The 19345-nt window shown below is 43.0% G+C and overlaps 1 protein-coding gene across 1 annotated transcript in view; it reads left to right on the top strand.

Moving 5' to 3' along the window:
• efna2a (ephrin-A2a) overlaps positions 1-19105 on the top strand; it is an 81214-nt gene extending 62109 nt beyond the window's left edge. The window contains exons 2-4 of the mRNA XM_083548180.1: positions 8699-8991; positions 17396-17461; positions 18507-19105. Coding sequence (XP_083404306.1) covers positions 8699-8991; positions 17396-17461; positions 18507-18613 — 466 coding nt within the window. The 3' untranslated portion in view covers positions 18614-19105. The remainder of the gene's footprint in view (positions 1-8698; positions 8992-17395; positions 17462-18506) is intronic.
• The last annotated feature ends 240 nt before the right edge of the window (positions 19106-19345 follow it).

Here is a 19345-nt window from a genome sequence, read left to right as displayed (position 1 = left end):
AGCAAATGACAGAGAGAAAGAGAGAGAGAGAGAGAAAGAGAGAGAAAGATGGAAAGAGAGAGAAGGAGAGAAAGCGAGAAAAGGAGGAAAAGGGCCGAGCCAGCAAAACTAATTAATGAACATCAAAAGGAAATATTAAACACGGAGGAGCCAAAAGGAGCCGGAGTCACCGAATAAATCATTTACAGCTGAGCGCTCACCCTGCTGTCTGAGATCAAACACACACACACACACACACACACACACACACACACACCAATATAATAGTACTGTAGGGAAGTGGACGTGTGGAAGTGGATGTGTGGGCGTGTGGAAGTGGACTTAGGGAAGTAGAAATTATGGAGTTGAAAGTAAGCAGTGAACCCCAGAGGTGTGGAGCAGTAGTGTGTTATTTTCCTGAGTGGAGTATATTGGAGTGTATTGGAGTTTATTGGAGTTTATTGGAGTGTGAAAGTCACCTACAGAACTCCTGATCCTCAGTGAGTGTGTGAGTGTTTTATTGAAGCTTCTCTGTGACCTTGATGAAACTGCAGATGAAAGTTAGCAGAGTGGCTTTTGTACTTTATTCACCTCTCTGACTGCTTTTCCCTCGAGCTCAACGCCCAAACATCAAAAACTCATAATGCTAGAAAACATCTTTCATTCTCAAAACCATCTCCTGAGGCCACCCCATCCCACCCCACCCCTCTCCACTCTGCCCCACCCCTGACTTTAATAATAACTCATATCATATCAGATTGTCAGGACAGAGGAGACACATGGACGCGACGCGACACCCCGAGTCCTGTATTTACTGTGTTTAAAAGTTTAAAAATAGAATGTTAAAGTTTATACAAGAAAAAAAGAACATTCCTCATAATGTTTCTAGAAGAAGTCCTTAGTTTCAGAGAGATAAAAAGTTGCGGGTAACAAAATAATCACTTTTCCTGTCCTGTTTCTCAAGACTGGGATTCCTGAAGCTGAGGAATTTTCTGGGTTCTTCACACACACACACACACACACACACACACACACACAAAAGGTGGAGATTTCACATATAACGTGATTAGCGCTGCCTCGGGGATTCCCACGCTGGGTGAGTGAGTGTTTGTTGAACCAGAGGAAGACAGGATTCAGTCCCTGTGTGAGTAACGCAGTAACGAGCCCCAGTGCTGGAAGGAGACGAGAGACTGCTAATCAGCTCATTAAGCTAATACTGATAACGCCAGGCAGGAGTTTAGTGCGTGTAAGTGCTCCGTACGTTGGGAACCACACTTCAAATGGAGCACAGCCGAGAATCCGAATTGTTTAATCCTGCAGTTTAGGGAATAAGTGATTATCAGATTATTAGTACAACTCATTGAGTGGAGAGAGAGAGAGAGAGAGAGAGAGAGAGAGAGAGAGAGAGAGAGAGAAATATGGAGAAACCAAAGAAATAGAAAGCATCCCGACCCTTTTCCAACAACACTTGAAAATCAGCTCATGTGCCTCCCGTTTTTTTATTGATCGTTGCTGCGATGTTTCTACACCTTGACTGGAGTCTACCTGTGGGACAGTTGATTGATGACATGATTTGGAAAAACAGGATTTTTGTAAGCCACAGATATGGAGAAGGCTACAAAAACATTCTGCTGCACTGGAAGATTCCCAAGAGCACAGTGTGGCACAACCAGGACTCTTCTAAGAGCTGGTGGAGATGGACAAAGTTCCAGAAGGGCATCCATCACTGCCAGGCTACACCAATCTGGGCTTTATGGACGAGTGGCTTGACTGAAACTTCTCAGCACAAAATCCATGCAAGCCCACTAAAGGACTCTCAGACTGTGAGGAACAAGATTCTAAGATTTGGCCTCTGTTATAAATGTTATGTCTGGAGGAAGCCAGGTACCCCTCATCACCTGCCCAAAACCATCCCACAGTGAAACATGGTGGAGGCAGCATCATGCTGTGGGTTTTTTTTTGCAGCAGCAGCTGAAAGACTGGTCAGGGTTGAGGGAAAGCTGAATGGGGTAAAGTACAGAGATCTCCTCAATGAAAACCTGTTTCACAGCACTCAGGGCCTCAGTCTGGGCAGAAGGTTCACCTTCCTACATAATAAAGAACCTAAACACACAGCCAAGACAACACAGGAGTGAATTAGGAACGATGATTAGGAATGTCCTAGAGTGGCCAGCCAGAGATCTGACCTGAACCTTATTGAACATCTCTGGAAAAACCTGAAAGTAAGTGACCATTGATGCTCCTCATCCAATCTTCTCCAGACAGAAAAGATTTGCCCAGAAGAATGGCAGAAAATCAACTAATCCAGATATGTAAGTAGCTTCAGAACCAAAAAAGAGTCGAAACTGTAATTGCTGCCAAAGGAGCATCTAATACTGATTAAAGCATCTGAATACTTATGGACGTGATCTTTCAGTTTTTTTTATTTTAAAAATATCGGTTCTCTCTTAACCACACCCACTATATTCACATTTACATTTACATTTGCGGCATTTAGCAGACTCCCTTATCCAGAGCGACGTACAAAAGTGCTTTAAATCTCTAGTAATGAATAAATCTACACTGTACACAAGATTACAAACTTAATATAAATATAACTCGAATTCTACAAACTTGGAAAGTGCTAATTTAGGTATTTCAGGAAGAGGTAGGTCTTCAGTCGTCACTTAAAGATAGTCAGGGACTCTGCTGTACAGACATCTAGGTGAAGTTCATTCCACCACCTCGAGATGTGTGCGAGATGTGATGAGGTCACTGAGGTAAGATGGTGCTGGTCCATTTTTGGCCTTGTAGGCAAGCATTAGTGTTTTGAATCTGATACGTGCAGCTACTGGAAGCCAGTGAAGGGAGTGTAGCAGTGGGGTGGGGTGGGAAAACTTGAGCTAATTAAACACAAGTCGTGTTTTGGATCATTTGCAGTGGACGAATAGCATTCAGGGGAAGACCTGCCAGCAGAGAGTTGCAGTAGTCCAGTCTTGAAATGACAAGAGACTGAACAAGCACCTGGGCAGCCTGTATGGAGAGAAATGGTCGAATCCTTCAGATGTTATAGAGAAGAAATCGACAAGAACAAGCAACATTAGCGGCATGTGGGAAGAAAGACAGTTCATTGTCCATAGTTACCCCAAGGTTATGAGCAGTGGCTAAAGGGGAGAGCAGAGAGTCATGAAGTGTTATTTGGAGATCTTGACCTGGAGATGAATCACCTGGAATGACCAGCAGTTTTGTTTTGCTGGGGTTAAGTTTTAGTTGGTGAGCACTCATCCATAAAGATATGTCTGTCAAGCATGCTGAGATCCGAGCGGAAGCTGTGGTATCTGATGGAGGGAAAGAAAAGATGAGTTGAGTGTCATCTGCATAGCAGTGATAAGAAAACCCATGTGAGGATATGACTTCACTTCAAAAGGAGGGGACCAAGTACAGAGCCTTGTGGGACACCAGTGGTGAGTCTGCACGGGGCAGATGCGGATCCCCTCCATGTTACCTGGTATGAGCGACCTTCCAGGTAGGAAGCAAACCATTCCCATGCTGTTCCGCAGATACCGAAGCTCTTGAGGGTTGACAAAAGTGTCTTGTGGTTGATTGTGTCAAATGCTGCTGAAAGGTCCAGGAAGATAAGTACAGATGACAGTTTGGCTGATCGAGCAGCCAAAAGGGCCGTCTCTGTGGAATGTGCCGCTTTGAACCCAGACTGGTTCGGATCATGGAGGTTGTTCTGTGAGAGATGAACAGACAGTTGGTTAAAAACAGTGCATTCCAGAGATTTAGAAAGAAAGAAGAGAAGTGATACCGGTCTGTAGTTGATGTCTGATGGATCCAGAGCAGGTTTCTTCAAGATGGGAATGACCCTTGCTTGCTTGCAGATGTTAATGACCTATTCTCTTCACCAATTCCTTCTAAACCCCACCCACAATATTCACCAATTCACTCTAAACCCCCCCCCTCCACAATATTCACCAATTCACTCTAAACCCCACCCACAATATTTACCATTTCTCCCTAAACCCTACCCACAATATTTACCATTTCTCCCTAAACCACACCCACAATATTCACCAATTGACTCTAAACCCCACCCACAATATTCACCAGTTCTCTTTAAACCACACCCACAATATTTACCATTTCTCCCTAAACCACACCCACAATATTCACCAATTGACTCTAAACCCCACCCACAATATTCACCAGTTCTCTTTAAACCACACCCACAATATTCACCAATTCACTCTAAACCCCACCCACAATATTCACCAATTCACTCTAAACCCTACCCACAATATTTACCATTTCTCCCTAAACCCTACCCACAATATTTACCAATTCACTCTAAACCACACCCACAATATTCACCAATTCACTCTAAATCCCATCCACAATATTCACCAGTCCTCTTTAAACCACACCCACAATATCTGAGGGTGATGTCATAATTTCTGTTTTGTCTCATCAAAAATAAAACCCTGCATCATTGCGATGTAAAGAAATCTACTTTGAAATACTTTCTAACGTTTTCATTTATTGTGTACTTTCAGATTCCAAATAGACGAGTGTAACATCACAACAAACGCCCACACACACACACACACACACACACACACACACACACAAAATAGATTCCTGATTTTATCTCTCGACACATCTCACAGCTGTGCTGCAGCGTCGTGTTCTGAAACACAAAAGGAGACGGAGAAAGCGACAGCGAGAGAAAACGGCTTGCGCTCTCACTCCATACGCCTGTATCTGGGTCATGATTATGCAGAGTGGGAGAGAAAGGGAGAGATGGAGAGAGTGAGGGAGAGGTGGAGGCGTATTCTCAGCCTGAAAAGAACAGCGGAATAAACTACTCTCCAAAAACACAGAGTAATATCGGATCCGTGATTTCAGCCTCGTCTGGTTTTGTATGATTCCGAAAGTGGCGAGAACAAAGGAGATGTTCATCTGCTCCACATGACTGACACGTCCATTCAGTAACACACAATAAATAAACGTCATGGTTATATATGTCATGGTTTCACCAAAAAATAAAAAGGGTCCTCATTTTTTACTAAAAAGACAGACAGACAGACAGACAGACAGACAGACAGACAGACTAAAGTGTTACTTGCATGATAATGTTCTGTTCATTGTCCAGGGAACATCATAAACACCATCTAGTCATACTTAAGAAGATAAAGTGAAGCTCTGCAGTGTAATTTCATATCTCTGTGATATCAGATACACATCTCCAAGTATAGGTTAGTTCACAAACTGCTTTATACACACACACACACACACACACACACACACACACACACACACACACACACACACACACTAACACAAACAGAGTACCAACTCTGTGCAGCTGGAGATGTTTCTCATCAACGTCCTGGAGATCCATGAAATTCCGGAGTAAGATCGGGAGCTTTGAGGATTTGGACTGTAGTTAATATCAACAGTCTGCTACACTGACTCAGGACTACAGTTTGCTCTGATCTCCATCACTGCACCTCAACATCGTTTATCTGTAATAAATGGACATTCAGTGGCACCCAGATGAGGATGAGGTTCCCTCTTGAGTCTGGTTCCTCTCAAGGTTTCTTCCTTCTGCATCTCAGTGAGTTTTTCCTTCACCACAGTCTCCACCGACTTGTTCATCAGGGACAATCTTACACTTATAAAGAACATCTTATTTATTTTGAGACAATGTTTATTGTTAAAGCGCAAGTTAAAAAAAGAAAATGAACCATCTCACCTGGATTTAGATGTGGTGATTATGGAGGCAACATCATCTGATGCATCATTCCATCGCTCTCCTTTTGAACAAATATCTCTTACAGAAACTAGAGGTGTGTTTGGGGTCGTTGTTCTGTTGGAAAAGAAAAGATGCTCCCACTAAGTGTAAACCAGATGGACGGCTGCATGTTGCAGCAGAATGCTGTGGTCACCATGCTGGTTAAGTGTCTGCTCAATTCTGACTTAATCGCCAACAATGTCACCAGCAAAGCACCTTCACACCATGGCACCTGCTCAGCCATGCTTCAGAGTGGAAGCCACACATTCAGGAACCGTCCGTCCACTCTCTGTACGTCTAACATAGACACAATTGTTAAGAACCAAACATCTCACATTTACACTCTTCAGACCAAAGGATAGTTTTCCACTGTTATAATGTTCCTGGTGTTTCTTGGTCTGAGTAAGTCTCTTCTGCTTGTTGTTCTTCAGACATAATGTTTTTTTTGCCGCAATTTGACCATGAAGTCCTGACTCACACAGTCTTCTCTGGACAGTGGAAGTTGGAAATATGTTTAACACTTGAACTTTATGAAGCATTTATATGTAAATGAGTTGTTTCTGAGGCTGGAAATTCTAATAAATGTATCCTCTGCAGCAGAGGTAGCTCTTGATCTTCCTTTTCTTGGACAGTCCTTGTGAGAGCCTGTTTCATCATAGAATTGGTTTTGGAGACTGCACTTGGAGATAACTTTACGAAATTTTTACAAACGTCTTTTTAACGGAACAAAGACTTTGCAGGATCCACTGCTCTCTGTTTTACACAAACTTGGCTCAGTCACAACCTCAGACAGCGGATTTCTTCTCTCAGGCTTCAGATTACACCGAGCGGATTGCGTAGCGGAGATATCGGGTAAAATGAAAGCTTCTACATCAACGAACGTTGGTGTACAGATGTCACAGTGGCGGATAAATACTGCAGCCCAAACATGGAATTACTGTTCATAAAGTGTAAACCGTTTTATTCACCGCAGGCCAACATGAGTGATGCACTGCAAAACCTGGCAAACCAAATATGAAGCAAAACACCCGGATTCTCTATTTATAATCCTTGGAGACTTTAGCAGAGCAAAACCAACACTTGCATTTCCAAAACACAGACAGCATATTAATTTTCCCACAAGAAAAAATAACACACTGGATCACTGCTACACCATTCTTAAGGATGCATATGGCAGCCTTGGGGAACTCCGACTGCACATCCAGTGACAAAACTGTAAACTCCTGAATTTTGCAGATGATACAACACTTATTGGACTGCACCGAGTCTGCATATCAGCAGGAGGTGAAGCGGCTGGTGTTATTGTGCAGTCAGAACAACGTAGAGCTAAACACACTTAAAACTGTGAAGATGATAGTGGACTTTAGAAAACAGCCCTCAACACTACTCCACCTTACAATATCCAACATCCCTGTGTCATCTGTGGAGACCTTCAAGTTTCTGGGCACTACCATTTCCCAAGACCTGAAATGGGAATGCAACATAAACTCGATTCTAAAAAAGGCCCAGCAGAGGATGTACTTTCTACACCAATTAAGGAAGTACAGTCTGCCACAGGAGCTGTTGATGCAGTTCTACACTGCCGTCATTGAATCTGTCCTGTGCTCATCAATCACCATCTGGTTTGGAGCAGCAACAAAACAGGACAGAAACAGACTGCAGAAAACTGTTAAAACAGCAGAAAAATCATTGGTGCTCCTCTGCCTACTCTCCAGGACTTGTACCATACAAGAACCAGAAACCAGGCAGAAAAAATCACTACTGACCCTCCGCACCCTGGACACAACATCTTTGAGCTCCTTCCTTCTGGCAGGTGCTACAGAACTCTGTTCACCAAAACTGTCAGACACAGGAACAGTTTCAGCTTCATTAACAACTTACTATAATGATATTCCCTGCTTCATATCTATAAGTGCTGCATCATCAGAACAGTCCACAAAACATTTTGTGTTATTGTTAGCTGTTGGTATACTTTGAGTCACCAACAGCTGGAACCAAATTCCTTGCGTGTGTGGACACATGTGTGAACACATCTGGCAAATAAATCTAATTCTGATTCTGAAGTTATAGCATTTTGTCACCTTTTACATATTACATCATCGTATATCACATACTTGTCTCTGATTGGTCAGAAGGTGTGTGTTATTTGTGTATAGTTCCATGGACCCTGTCTCTATCACAAACAGGTTTTTGATTAGCTCCTTATTGGTTTCCATAGTAACAGCTTCCTTGTTACAGGGCAACATAATACACTGATATATGATACATGAGAACTCCAGGTTATAGCTGCTATAGTATAAGTGAAAACATAAATTTTCTAATCTCCTGAATATTAAATCGACCTGTAAGTGGGACTATGGGATGTTGGGTAAAGATTCTAGTTGTAGTTGAATTGATTCTACCCCTGTTTTGTGGGCTGTTACACTCCAGGGGTAAACACTGTACTGTGCTGTGTATTCTGCCTCGGATTCGTCCCTCAGCATGGAGTATGCAGTGTGTTAGTTCTCTGATTTATGATCTGGTTCTAAAACCTGCTCTTCAACATGATCTCCTTGTTTAGGAATCCACTGGGTTGGGCAAAATGTTTTACTGCCCAACTCCAAAATGCCCCACTCCATTATACCTCTCCTCTATGCCCCCCCCCCCCCCCCCAATTATACCCCTCTCCTTTATACCCCACTACTCTATACCCCTCTCTGTTATACCCCACTTCACTATGCCCCCCTCCATTATACCCCACAACTCTATACCCCTCTTTGTTATACCCCACTACTCTATGTCCCTCTATGTTATACCACTCTCCTCTGCGCCGCCCCCCCCCCCCCCAAATTACAGCTGTGTGGATGATGTAATGCGTCTGAAACACATACGAATAGAGCAGTATGACTCTCGCTGCATGTTCCTGTGGAGAGGCCTTAGCTCACCTTCACATTCTCTGCACAGGTTCTGGCACGGAGAATACACCGTCGCTGTCAACATCAATGACTACCTGGACGTGTACTGTCCATACTACGAGGACCCACAGCCGTCCAGCCGGATGGAGCGCTACATCCTGTTTATGGTCAACCACGAAGGCTACGCCACCTGCGAACATCGCATGAGGGGTTTTAAACGCTGGGAGTGCAACAGGCCACAGAACATAGACGGGCCGCTGCGCTTCTCTGAAAAGTTTCAGCTTTTCACGCCGTTCTCGCTCGGCTTCGAGTTTCGGCCCGGACACGAGTACTACTACATCTGTAAGTGTCCTGATGCTGACATCAGTGATCTCAACTACTTCCTGTCGGCGATGTAGCATAAAATATACAATGTTTGATATTTTAGATTAATTCCATTCCCTGTTCATCATATCAGAGCTCCAGATACACGACTCCACTGCACATTCTGTTTCAGAACCTCTCAGAGGATATCAAAAGTTTGCAGACACCTGACCATTAGATTGCTATGTGCCTCTTTTTGAACATCTCATTCCACATTCAGTCCCCATGTGCTGTTATAATGAGCTCCACTCTTCTGGGAAGATGTTCTACTAGATTTTGTGGAGATCTATTCAGCTACAAGGGTGTTAGTAAATCTCTCCTCTATCTCTTCAGTATCTCAAATGTATTTGTATATTTCTTTCCTCTTTCTCTCCTGTATCTCTCTAGTATCTCCCATATAGCTCTTCAGTATCTCTACTCTATCTCTCCCCTATCTCCCCTGTATCTCTTCTCTATGGCTCCTCTATCTCCCCTGTATTTCTACTGTATTTTTTCTGTATCTCTCATGTTTCTCTTCTTTATGTCTCCAGTATCTCTCCTCTATATCTGCAGTATCTCTCCTGTATCTCTCCTGTCTTTCCTCTATCTCTCCTGTACCTCTCCTCTATCTCTCCTCTATCTTTCCTGTATCTCTCCTCTATGTTTCCTATATCTCTCCTGTATCTCTCCAGCATCTCTCCTGTATCTCTATTCTATATTTCCTCTATCTCTCTTGTATCTCTCCTGTATCTTTCCAGTATCTCTCCAGTTCTTTCATCTATCTTTCCTGTATCTCTGTTTTATCTCTCCTCTATCTCTCCAGTGTCTCTCCTGTATCTTTGCAGTATCTCTTTATTATCTCTTCTCTATATCTCCTGTATCTTTCCTTTATCTCTTCTGTATCTCTCCAGTATTTCTTCTCCATCTTTCCTCTATCTCTCCAGTATCTCTCCTCTATCTCTCCAGTATCTCCCTGTATTTCTTCTGTATCTCTTCTGTATCTCTCCTGTATCTCTCCTCTATCTTTCCTTTGTCTCTTATCTATCTCTCCAGTATCTCTCCTCTATCTCTACAGTATCTCTCCTCTATCTCTACAGTATCTCTCCTGTATCTCTTTTTTATCTTTCCTCTATCTCTCCTGTATCTCTCCAGTATCTTTTCTGTATCTCTCCTGTATATCTCCTGTATCTCTTCATTATCTCTCTATTATCTCTCCTCTTTCTGTCCAGTATCTCTCCTTTTTCTCTCCAGTATCTCTCCAGTATCTCTCTGGTATCTCTCTAGTCTCACTCTGGCACGCTTCAGTCTCTTAAAATTCAGGTTGCAGTTTCACCGAAGCAACTCAAGCTCCTCAAGGTCACAATCTGATGCAAGAAGTGTGTCATTAAACGCCTGAATAAGAAACAAAGACGGTGATGGATGCAGGAGTTTTCTCGGGTCAGCAGCCAGAAAATCTGGATCTGTAACAGCTTTTTTTTATTCTCCAGTGGAGAATAAAAAAAAAAACGTGTTTTTACATTTCCCTAGAAAAGTACTGAAAGATTTGATTAGTCTGATTAAAGCAAATTTTAAATAGATTGAAAAAAACATAGTTACAATAGTTACAAATAGTTACAGTTACTCGTTACTTCATTCAAAAAGTAACTCCATTACTTTGTTGATTATTTGCACCATAAAGTAATGTGTTACTGTTAAAAGTAACTTTTTAGTTCCTTTTTTAAAGAATCTTCTTTAATGTTCTCATTAATGCTCTTTTATGTGTTATAATCTACACAAACACAAAACTGACTTAAACACAGAGTCATTTTTAAACACTATTATATTAAAGTCAGAGCAGCACACACTAAATATATCACAAGGATTTCTGACATAAACAACAAAACAAGCTGAATAATAGATTCACAATCAAACACTAAAGTGGCTTCTGCTGTTGTGTTGAGCTCTTAAACATGTTCCTTTCACAGCTGAAGTATGAGAACACAACACCGGGTTAGCACATAGCTTCTAGCTCCTCAGGCATGGAGGTCCTGGAGGAGCTTCAACAGATTGGAGTTGCTGTTTATCGCAGTAGATACGAGCTTCGAACCAGAAACACACAGCTTACATTTGACTTCAAAGTTTTTGTCTTTATGCTCAACTAAAGTGTAATAATGATCATATTTCCACTTTGAGAAACTCGTCTTGCTCTCGCCTCGACTCGCCATTACTGCTGCACAGACCTGAATAAACAGAGACACGCCCACAGTGCGTCTTCTTCCTGTTTACAGTGGTTCATCCACCAATCCTACAATGTGTCTCTGCTGTAAGCAGGTCAGACTGTAGTCTACACTTCAGCCCAAATTCATTCATTTAATAAAGTAACGGGTAACAAACCACACGCTAACGGAGTTACTTTATTTTTAAAAGTAACGCGTTACAGTATTAGTTACTGTCAAAAGTAATGCGTTACCGGTAACACGTTACTGCCTAACACAGATGAGCAATTAAACTTCACTCACTATATCACATCATACACTGGTGTATTTGGTATCTGGGCCTTCAGTGAGGACGTACTCGACTTAATCCACATCTTAATACACCACTATCACATCATGATTATAGAAACCATTAATAAAATACAAAAACCACAACATAATGTAATGCTAACATAACATGACATTACAGAGAGACGTTTCACATCTGGAGGTGAAAAACATTTTACTAAAACAACAAACCCAGTTACACTCCAAACCTCCACACTACAACCACAACTGTGCACCTACAACATCTGGAGCAGTTCACAATCAATATTTGTCTAATAACATGACAAAAAAATTTTAATGTAAATAACATACAACCTACTCACCAGAGATGCAGACTCATAATGTGCAGCGCCCCCCAGAGGCTGTATTTACTGGTCTGGAAGTGGAGAGCAAGCGAGCTGTGAGGAGAATCTGAAATCTGATTGGACAAAAAATCTAACATCCACACACACGTACTGAAGCAGTGCAGCCGAGAGAAACACTACGACATGAAGAGAAGAAACTGATGGAATAAATTAATACAATTTCATGGAACAAATATTAGAATTTAGGTTGTAAATGTAGGTCAGTGCTTACATTTACATTTACAGCATTTATCAGACGCCCTTATCCAGATCGACGTACAAAAGTGCTTTGAGTCTCTAGTAATGAATAAATCTACACTGTACACAAGATTACAAACTTAATATAAATATAACTCTTGAATTCTACAAGGCAAACTTGGAAAGTGCTCATTTAAGTGTTTCAGGAAGAGGTTGGTCTTCAGTCGTCGCTTGAAGATAATCAGGGACTCTGCTGTACGGACATCTAGGGGAAGTTCATTCCACCACCTCCACCCCCAGAACAGAGAAGAGCCTTGAAGTGTACTTACCTCTCATTCTGAGAGAAGGTGGTACCAGTGGAGCAGTGCTGGAGGATCTCAGACAGCGTGGTGCAGTGTGAGGTGTGATGAGGTCTCTGAGGTAAGATGGCGCTGTTCTATTTTTGGCCTTGTAGGCAAGCATCAGTGTTTTGAATCTGATATGTGCAGCTAGTGGAAGCCAGTGGAGGAGCAGCAGTGGGGTGGTGTGGGAGAACTTGGGCAGATGAACACAAGCCGTGCAGCTGCGTTTTGAATCATCTGCAGTGGATGAATAGCATTCAGGGGAAGACCTGCCAGCAGAGAGCTGCAGTAGTCAAGTCTTGAAATGACAAGAGACTGAACAAGAACCTGGGCAGCCTGTGTGGAGAGAAATGGTCGAATCCTTTGGATGTTGTAGAGAAGAAATCGACAAGAACGAGCAACATTAGCGACATTTGGGAAGAAGGACAGTTCATTGTCCATAGTTACCCCAAGGTTACGAGCAGTGGCTGAAGGGGAGAGCAGAGAGTCATGAAGTGTTATTTGGAGATCTTGACCTGGAGATGAATCACCTGGGATGACCAGCAGTTCTGTTTTGCTGGGGTTGAATTTTAGTTGGTGAGCACTCATCCATGAAGATATGTCTGTCAAGCATGCTGAGATCCGAGCGGAAGCTGTGGTATATGATGGAGGAAAAGAAAAGATCAGTTGAGTGTCATCTGCATAGCAGTGGTAAGAAAACCCATGTGAGGATATGACTTCACCAACGGAGTGGGTATAGAGGGAGAAAAGGAGGGGACCAAGTACCAAGCCTTGTGGTGAGTCTGCAGGGGGCAGATGTTACATGTAACCATGTTACCTGGTATGAGCAACCTTCCAGGTAGGAAGCAAAGCATTCCCATGCTGTTCCGTGGATACCAAGGCTCTTGAGGGTTGACAAAAGAGTCTTGTGGTTGACTGTGTCAAATGCTGTTGAAAGGTCCGGGAAGATAAGTACAGATGACAGCTTGGCTGATCGAGCAGCATGCAGTTTCTCAGAAACAGCCAAAAGGGCGTATCTGTGGAATGTGCCGCTTTGAACCCAGACTCATGAGGTTGTTCTGTGAGAGACAGACAGACAGTTGGTTAAAAACAGTGCGTTCCAGAGATTTTGAAAGAAAGGAGAGAAGTGATACCGGTCTGAGACTGAAAATACCCTTGATTAATCACCTTAAAAAAAACAATAAGCACAGACCAACACTCTAGAATCAACTGAGTTAAATAGATGAACAAAGTTAGAATCCTACCCTATCAGAAGAGAGTAGATTCAAGATAGATTCTGAAAGTATTTAGGCCAGCAGAGAAAGATTTGCTGACCCTGACCACCCACCACTGACATCATAACGCACACAATCTTTGAGACTCCGCACACTATATTACATCATAATGCACATAATCTTTGGAACTCCGCCCACTATATTACATCATAATGCACATAATCTTTGGAACTCCGCCCACTATATTGCATCATAATGCACATAATCTTTGGAACCCCGCCCACTATATTACATCACAATGCACATAATCTTTGGAACTCCGCCCACTATATTACATCACAATGCACATAATCTTTGGAACTCCGCCCACTCTCCCACACTGAATCTCCATAAATGTAATAAATATGAAGTAAAAAAAAAAGTAGCAAACTCGAATTCTAACAGGAGAAGCTCAGATCTCGTATCTCAGAGCTTCCTGTTTCCACAAATATATTACATTTCAAATCTACAGGATCTGATATCCAATCTGTTTCCCTTTAAATCCAATTCACTTTTCACTTGCTGATGTCGGGTCCAATAGCAACCCACACATTAGATCAGCACCATCTCGACTTCTGTACTGTTTGTGTTTAAAACAGTAAAAGAGGAAACACTTGAGTATTTTTTTATGGTGACGTGTGTCTGATTGTTTGTCTGATTTATGGTCCGTCCCTGCAGTCAGACTCCCCGGAGGAAATCACTTCACACCCGTGAGAACGTCTGACCTCTTCACAATCAGATCAACAATAAGACTCTAATATGTGTTCCATCTGGGCCAAGTTGCTCTGACCTTCTCAAGCCTGGCTGCTGTCATTTAAAACATCCCATCATGCACTTCTTCCTCTTGCTAAATTACAACAGGAGGAAAAAAGAGTGGGATCGGATCTGATCGTCTTTCGCATTTCGCTCCGTCATTCCGCTCACGTCCGAGTATCGACTCAGAGTCATTTATAGTAATAACCATTTTCGCCTTTATTTGGACCCACTGGTGCTGAATACACCACGCTGTGAGGGGGAGGAGGAGGAGAATGATGATAAGGATGAAGATATTTGGCAGGAGATTTTGTTTAGTCAGCTGCTGTTTTACACATGAACAACAAAACACACACATGAAACATTTATTTTTACATGAAACACATCACTACTGAATAGGAGAGAGGAGGATGGAGGAGAAACATAGCAGATGGAGAAACATAGCGGATGAAGGAGAGAGGAGGATGGAGGAGAAAGGGGTAAAGAAGAGAAGGATATAAGAGTTAAGAATGGAGGAGAGAGGGATAAGTGAGAGGAGGATCGGGAGAGAGGGATCAGGAAAGGAAAATAAATAATGGAGAAACTGAGCAACAGAATGAAAAAAGAAAAATGTGAGAAAGTGTGAAAATAAAAGAAATGTAACTGTTCAACAGAAGGAAATAAATAAATGTTTAAAAGTTTAGATGAAAGAAAGAAAAAGAGAAAAAAAAATCCTCTTTTCCACTGCCATTCATACTGATATTCATACATTTGTACTGTCTTCACTATCATCATTCATTATTTATACACACACACACACACACACACACACGCACACACACACACACACACACACACACACACACATATACAGTGAGGAAAATAAGTATTTGAACACTCTGCTATTTTGCAAGTTCTCCCACTTAGAAATCATGGAGGGTCTGAAATTGTCATCGTAGGTGCATGTCCACTGTGAGAGACATAATCTAAAAAAAAATCCAGAACTCACAATATATGATTTTTTAACTATTTATTTGTATGATACAGCTGCAAATAAGTATTTGAACACCTGAGAAAGTCAATGTTAATATTTGGAACAGGAGCCTTTGTTTGCAATTACAGAGGTCAAACGTTTCCTGTAGTTTTTCACCAGGTTTGCACACACTGCAGGAGGGATTATGGCCCACTCCTCCACACAGATCTTCTCTAGATCAGTCAGGTTTCTGGCCTGTCGCTGAGAAACACAGAGTTTAAGCTCCCTCCAAAGATTCTCTATTGGGTTTAGGTCTGGAGACTGGCTAGGCCACGCCAGAACCTTGATATGCTTCTTACAGAGCCACTCCTTGGTTATCCTGGCTGTGTGCTTCGGGTCATTGTCATGTTGGAAGACCCAGCCTCGACCCATCTTCAATGCTCTAACTGAGGGAAGGAGGTTGTTCCCCAAAATCTCGCAATACATGGCCCCGGTCATCTTCTCCTTAATACAGTGCAGTCTCCCTGTCCCATGTGCAGAAAAACACTCCCAAAGCATGATGCTACCACCCCCATGCTTCGAAGTAGGGATGGTGTTCTTGGGATGGTACTCATCATTCTTCTTTCTCCAAACACGTTTAGTGGAATTATGACCCAAAAGTTCTATTTTGGTCTCATCTGACCACATGACTTTCTCCCATGACTCTTCTGGATCATCCAAATGGTCATTGGCAAACTTAAGACGTGCCTGGACATGTGCTGGTTTAAGCAGGGGAACCTTCCGTGCCATGCATGATTTCAAACCATGACGTCTTAGTGTATTACCAACAGTAACCTTGGAAACGGTGGTCCCAGCTCTTTTCAGGTCATTGACCAGCTCCTCCCGTGTAGTTCTGGGCTGATTTCTCACCTTCCTTAGGTTCATTGAGACCCCACGAGGTGAGATCTTGCATGGAGCCCCAGTCCGAGGGCGATTGACAGTCATGTTTAGCTTCTTCCATTTTCTAATGATTGCTCCAACAGTGGACCTTTTTTCACCAAGCTGCTTGGCAATTTCCCCGTAGCCCTTTCCATCCTTGTGGAGGTGTACAATTTTGTCTCTAGTGTCTTTGGACAGCTCTTTGGTCTTGGCCATGTTAGTAGTTGGATTCTTACTGATTGTATGGGGTGGACAGGTGTCTTTATGCAGCTAACGACCTCAAACAGGTGCATCTAATTTAGGATAATAAATGTAGTGGAGGTGGACATTTTAAAGGCAGACTAACAGGTCTTTGAGGGTCAGAATTCTAGCTGATAGACAGGTGTTCAAATACTTATTTGCAGCTGTATCATACAAATAAATAGTTTAAAAATCATATATTGTGATTTCTGGATTTTTTTTTTTAGATTATGTCTCTCACAGTGGACATGCACCTACGATGACAATTTCAGACCCTCCATGATTTCTAAGTGGGAGAACTTGCAAAATAGCAGAGTGTTCAAATACTTATTTTCCTCACTGTGTATGTGTGTATATATATAAAAAACAGTAAATGAGTGGAAGAAAGTGTAATATGGAGAACAGGAGAGAAGATGTGATCAGACTCCTTCACCCCCACACTCACACATGCAGGTGGAAGTTTAATGGTTCAGGTTGTTTTGGAGCAGTGAAGATTCCAGAAAGTGAAATTAATCCTGAACCACCACGACAACCATTCCACACTCCAACACCATACAGTTCCATCTGGACTGCGGCTCATAGGAAGCCCTCACTGCTCAATTTCCAAAAAAAATGATTGGTTCTGAAGGTTTGAAATGTTCCTGTAAACTCCTCTGTCCTGAGGAAAACTGTGTTGCAAAGCACTGAAACTGGAGACTTTTTTCTACATCATACAAAATCATCTTACAAGAAGATGTGATTATTATCAGTGGTGTTTGCTGTTTACATCCCTGTAACCAACTGTTACCATGGAAACCATCACGTATCAGTAACACATTACTATCAGAGATCTAATCACCAGTACGTGCTGCTGGTAATTGTGATCATTTGCTGTTTGTTTCAGCGTCTCCTCACCCCAATCACGCTGGAAAACCCTGTCTGAAGCTGAAGGTTTATGTCAAACCAGCAGGTGAGTTCCTGTCTCAGTTCTCTGCATCAAACACACCACAAAGTTCCCGAGATTACAGTTTAACATCTCAGCTTCAACCCACTCTCTCCCTCCTTCTTACCCCTCCCCCTCACTCTCTCCCCCACTCTCTCCCTCCTTCTTACCCCTCCCCCTCACTCTCTCCCCACTCTCTCCCTCCTTCTTACCCCTCCCCCTCACTCTCTCCCCCACTCTCTCCCTCCTTCTTACCCCTCCCCCTCACTCTCTCCCCCACTCTCTCCCTCCTTCTTACCCCTCCCCCTCACTCTCTCCCCCACTCTCTCCCTCCTTCTTACCCCTCCCCCTCACTCTCTCCCCCACTCTCTCCCTCCTTCTTACCCCTCCCCCTCACTCTCTCCCCCACTCTCTCCCTCCTTCTTACCCCTCCCCCTCACTCTCTCCCCCACTCTCTCCCTCCTTCTTACCCCTTCCCCTCACTCTCTCCCCCACTCTCTCCCTCCTTCTTACCCCTCCCCCTCACTCTCTCCCCCACTCTCTCCCTCCTTCTTACCCCTCCCCCTCACTCTCTCCCCCACTCTCTCCCTCCTTCTTACCCCTCCCCCTCACTCTCTCCCCCACTCTCTCCCTCCTTCTTACCCCTCCGCCCACTCTCTCCCCCACTCTCTCCCTCCTTCTTACCCCTCCCCCAACTCTCTCCTCCACTCTTTCCCTCCTTCTTACCCCTCCCCCCACTCTCTCCTCCACTCTTTCCCTCCTTACCCCTCCCCCTCACTCTCTCCTCCACTCTCTCCCTCCTTCTTACCCCTCCCTCCCCTCTCTCCCCCACTCTCTCCCTCCTTTTTACCCGTCCCCCCCACTCTCTCCCCCACTCTCTCCCTCCTTCTTACCCCTCCCCCTCTCTCACCCTCCTTCTGACCCCCCCACACTCTCTCCCCCACTCTCTCACTCCTTCTTACCCCTCTCACCCACTCTCTCCCTCCTTCTTACCCCCTCCCACTCTCTCCCCCACTCTCTCCCTCCTTCCTACCCCTCTCCTCCACTCTTTCCCTCTATCTCCCTCCTTCAGACGGCTCAGCGTTCGAGTCTCCAGAGCCGTTCCTGATTGATGGAGGTTGCAGTAACGAGCTTCACCTGCTCTCCGTGGCTGTGGCGATGATGATGGTGATGGTGTGAATGTAGCACTTGAACTTTTATTCCCTCCTTTTTACCCCTCAGGGAAGCCTTTTTGCCCTTCATCTGCCCCACGTGTGCTGATGAGCACTAAAGCTAAAACACTGGACAGAGCGATGTGGTCTGAGCCTGACAAACATCACAGATTATTATTATTATTATTATTATTATTATTATTATTATTATTATTATTATTATTATTATTATTTGGGTCTGAGTTTTGCTTTGATGCATGGACACTAAACACAAAAATGTGGCTTTTATTTTCTTTGCTTTATTCATTACATCTGAGGACGAGTTCCTTGCAGAAGATGTTTCCTGAAATCTCACGTCGCCTCTGAGTGTCCTTTTCTTTCTGACTGATGACACTAAAAGACTTCCTGAGGATTTATTTTAAAGATTTGAGAACCAGCACCTATAAAAACCTAGTTAATGTGCATGTAAAACACTGTGAGATAAAAAAATAAAATAAAATAATAATTCTTACAATATTAATACGAATCTTATATTTTTACTGGTGAACAATCAGAAGGTGCTGAGTCAGAGCTCCAGATGTTGTTCATTTAGAACCAGAAAATGAGGAAATGGCTTTAGTTTCTGTTTAATGTGAAAATCTCCATCCAGATAAAACACACAGGGTTTTTTTGGATTATGTTTCATGTTATTTTTGTAGCGTTTAAAAGCTTAATTAATTATTTATGTGACGTGGGGAAAGGTTTTCAGTGTCTCGTGTGA

This window comes from Silurus aristotelis, assembly GCF_946808225.1.
Source record: "Silurus aristotelis genome assembly, chromosome: 8".
NCBI classification, from domain to species: Eukaryota; Metazoa; Chordata; class Actinopteri; order Siluriformes; family Siluridae; genus Silurus; species Silurus aristotelis.
Note: the sequence above shows the minus strand (reverse complement) of the source record. Positions and strands in the feature narration are given on the sequence as shown.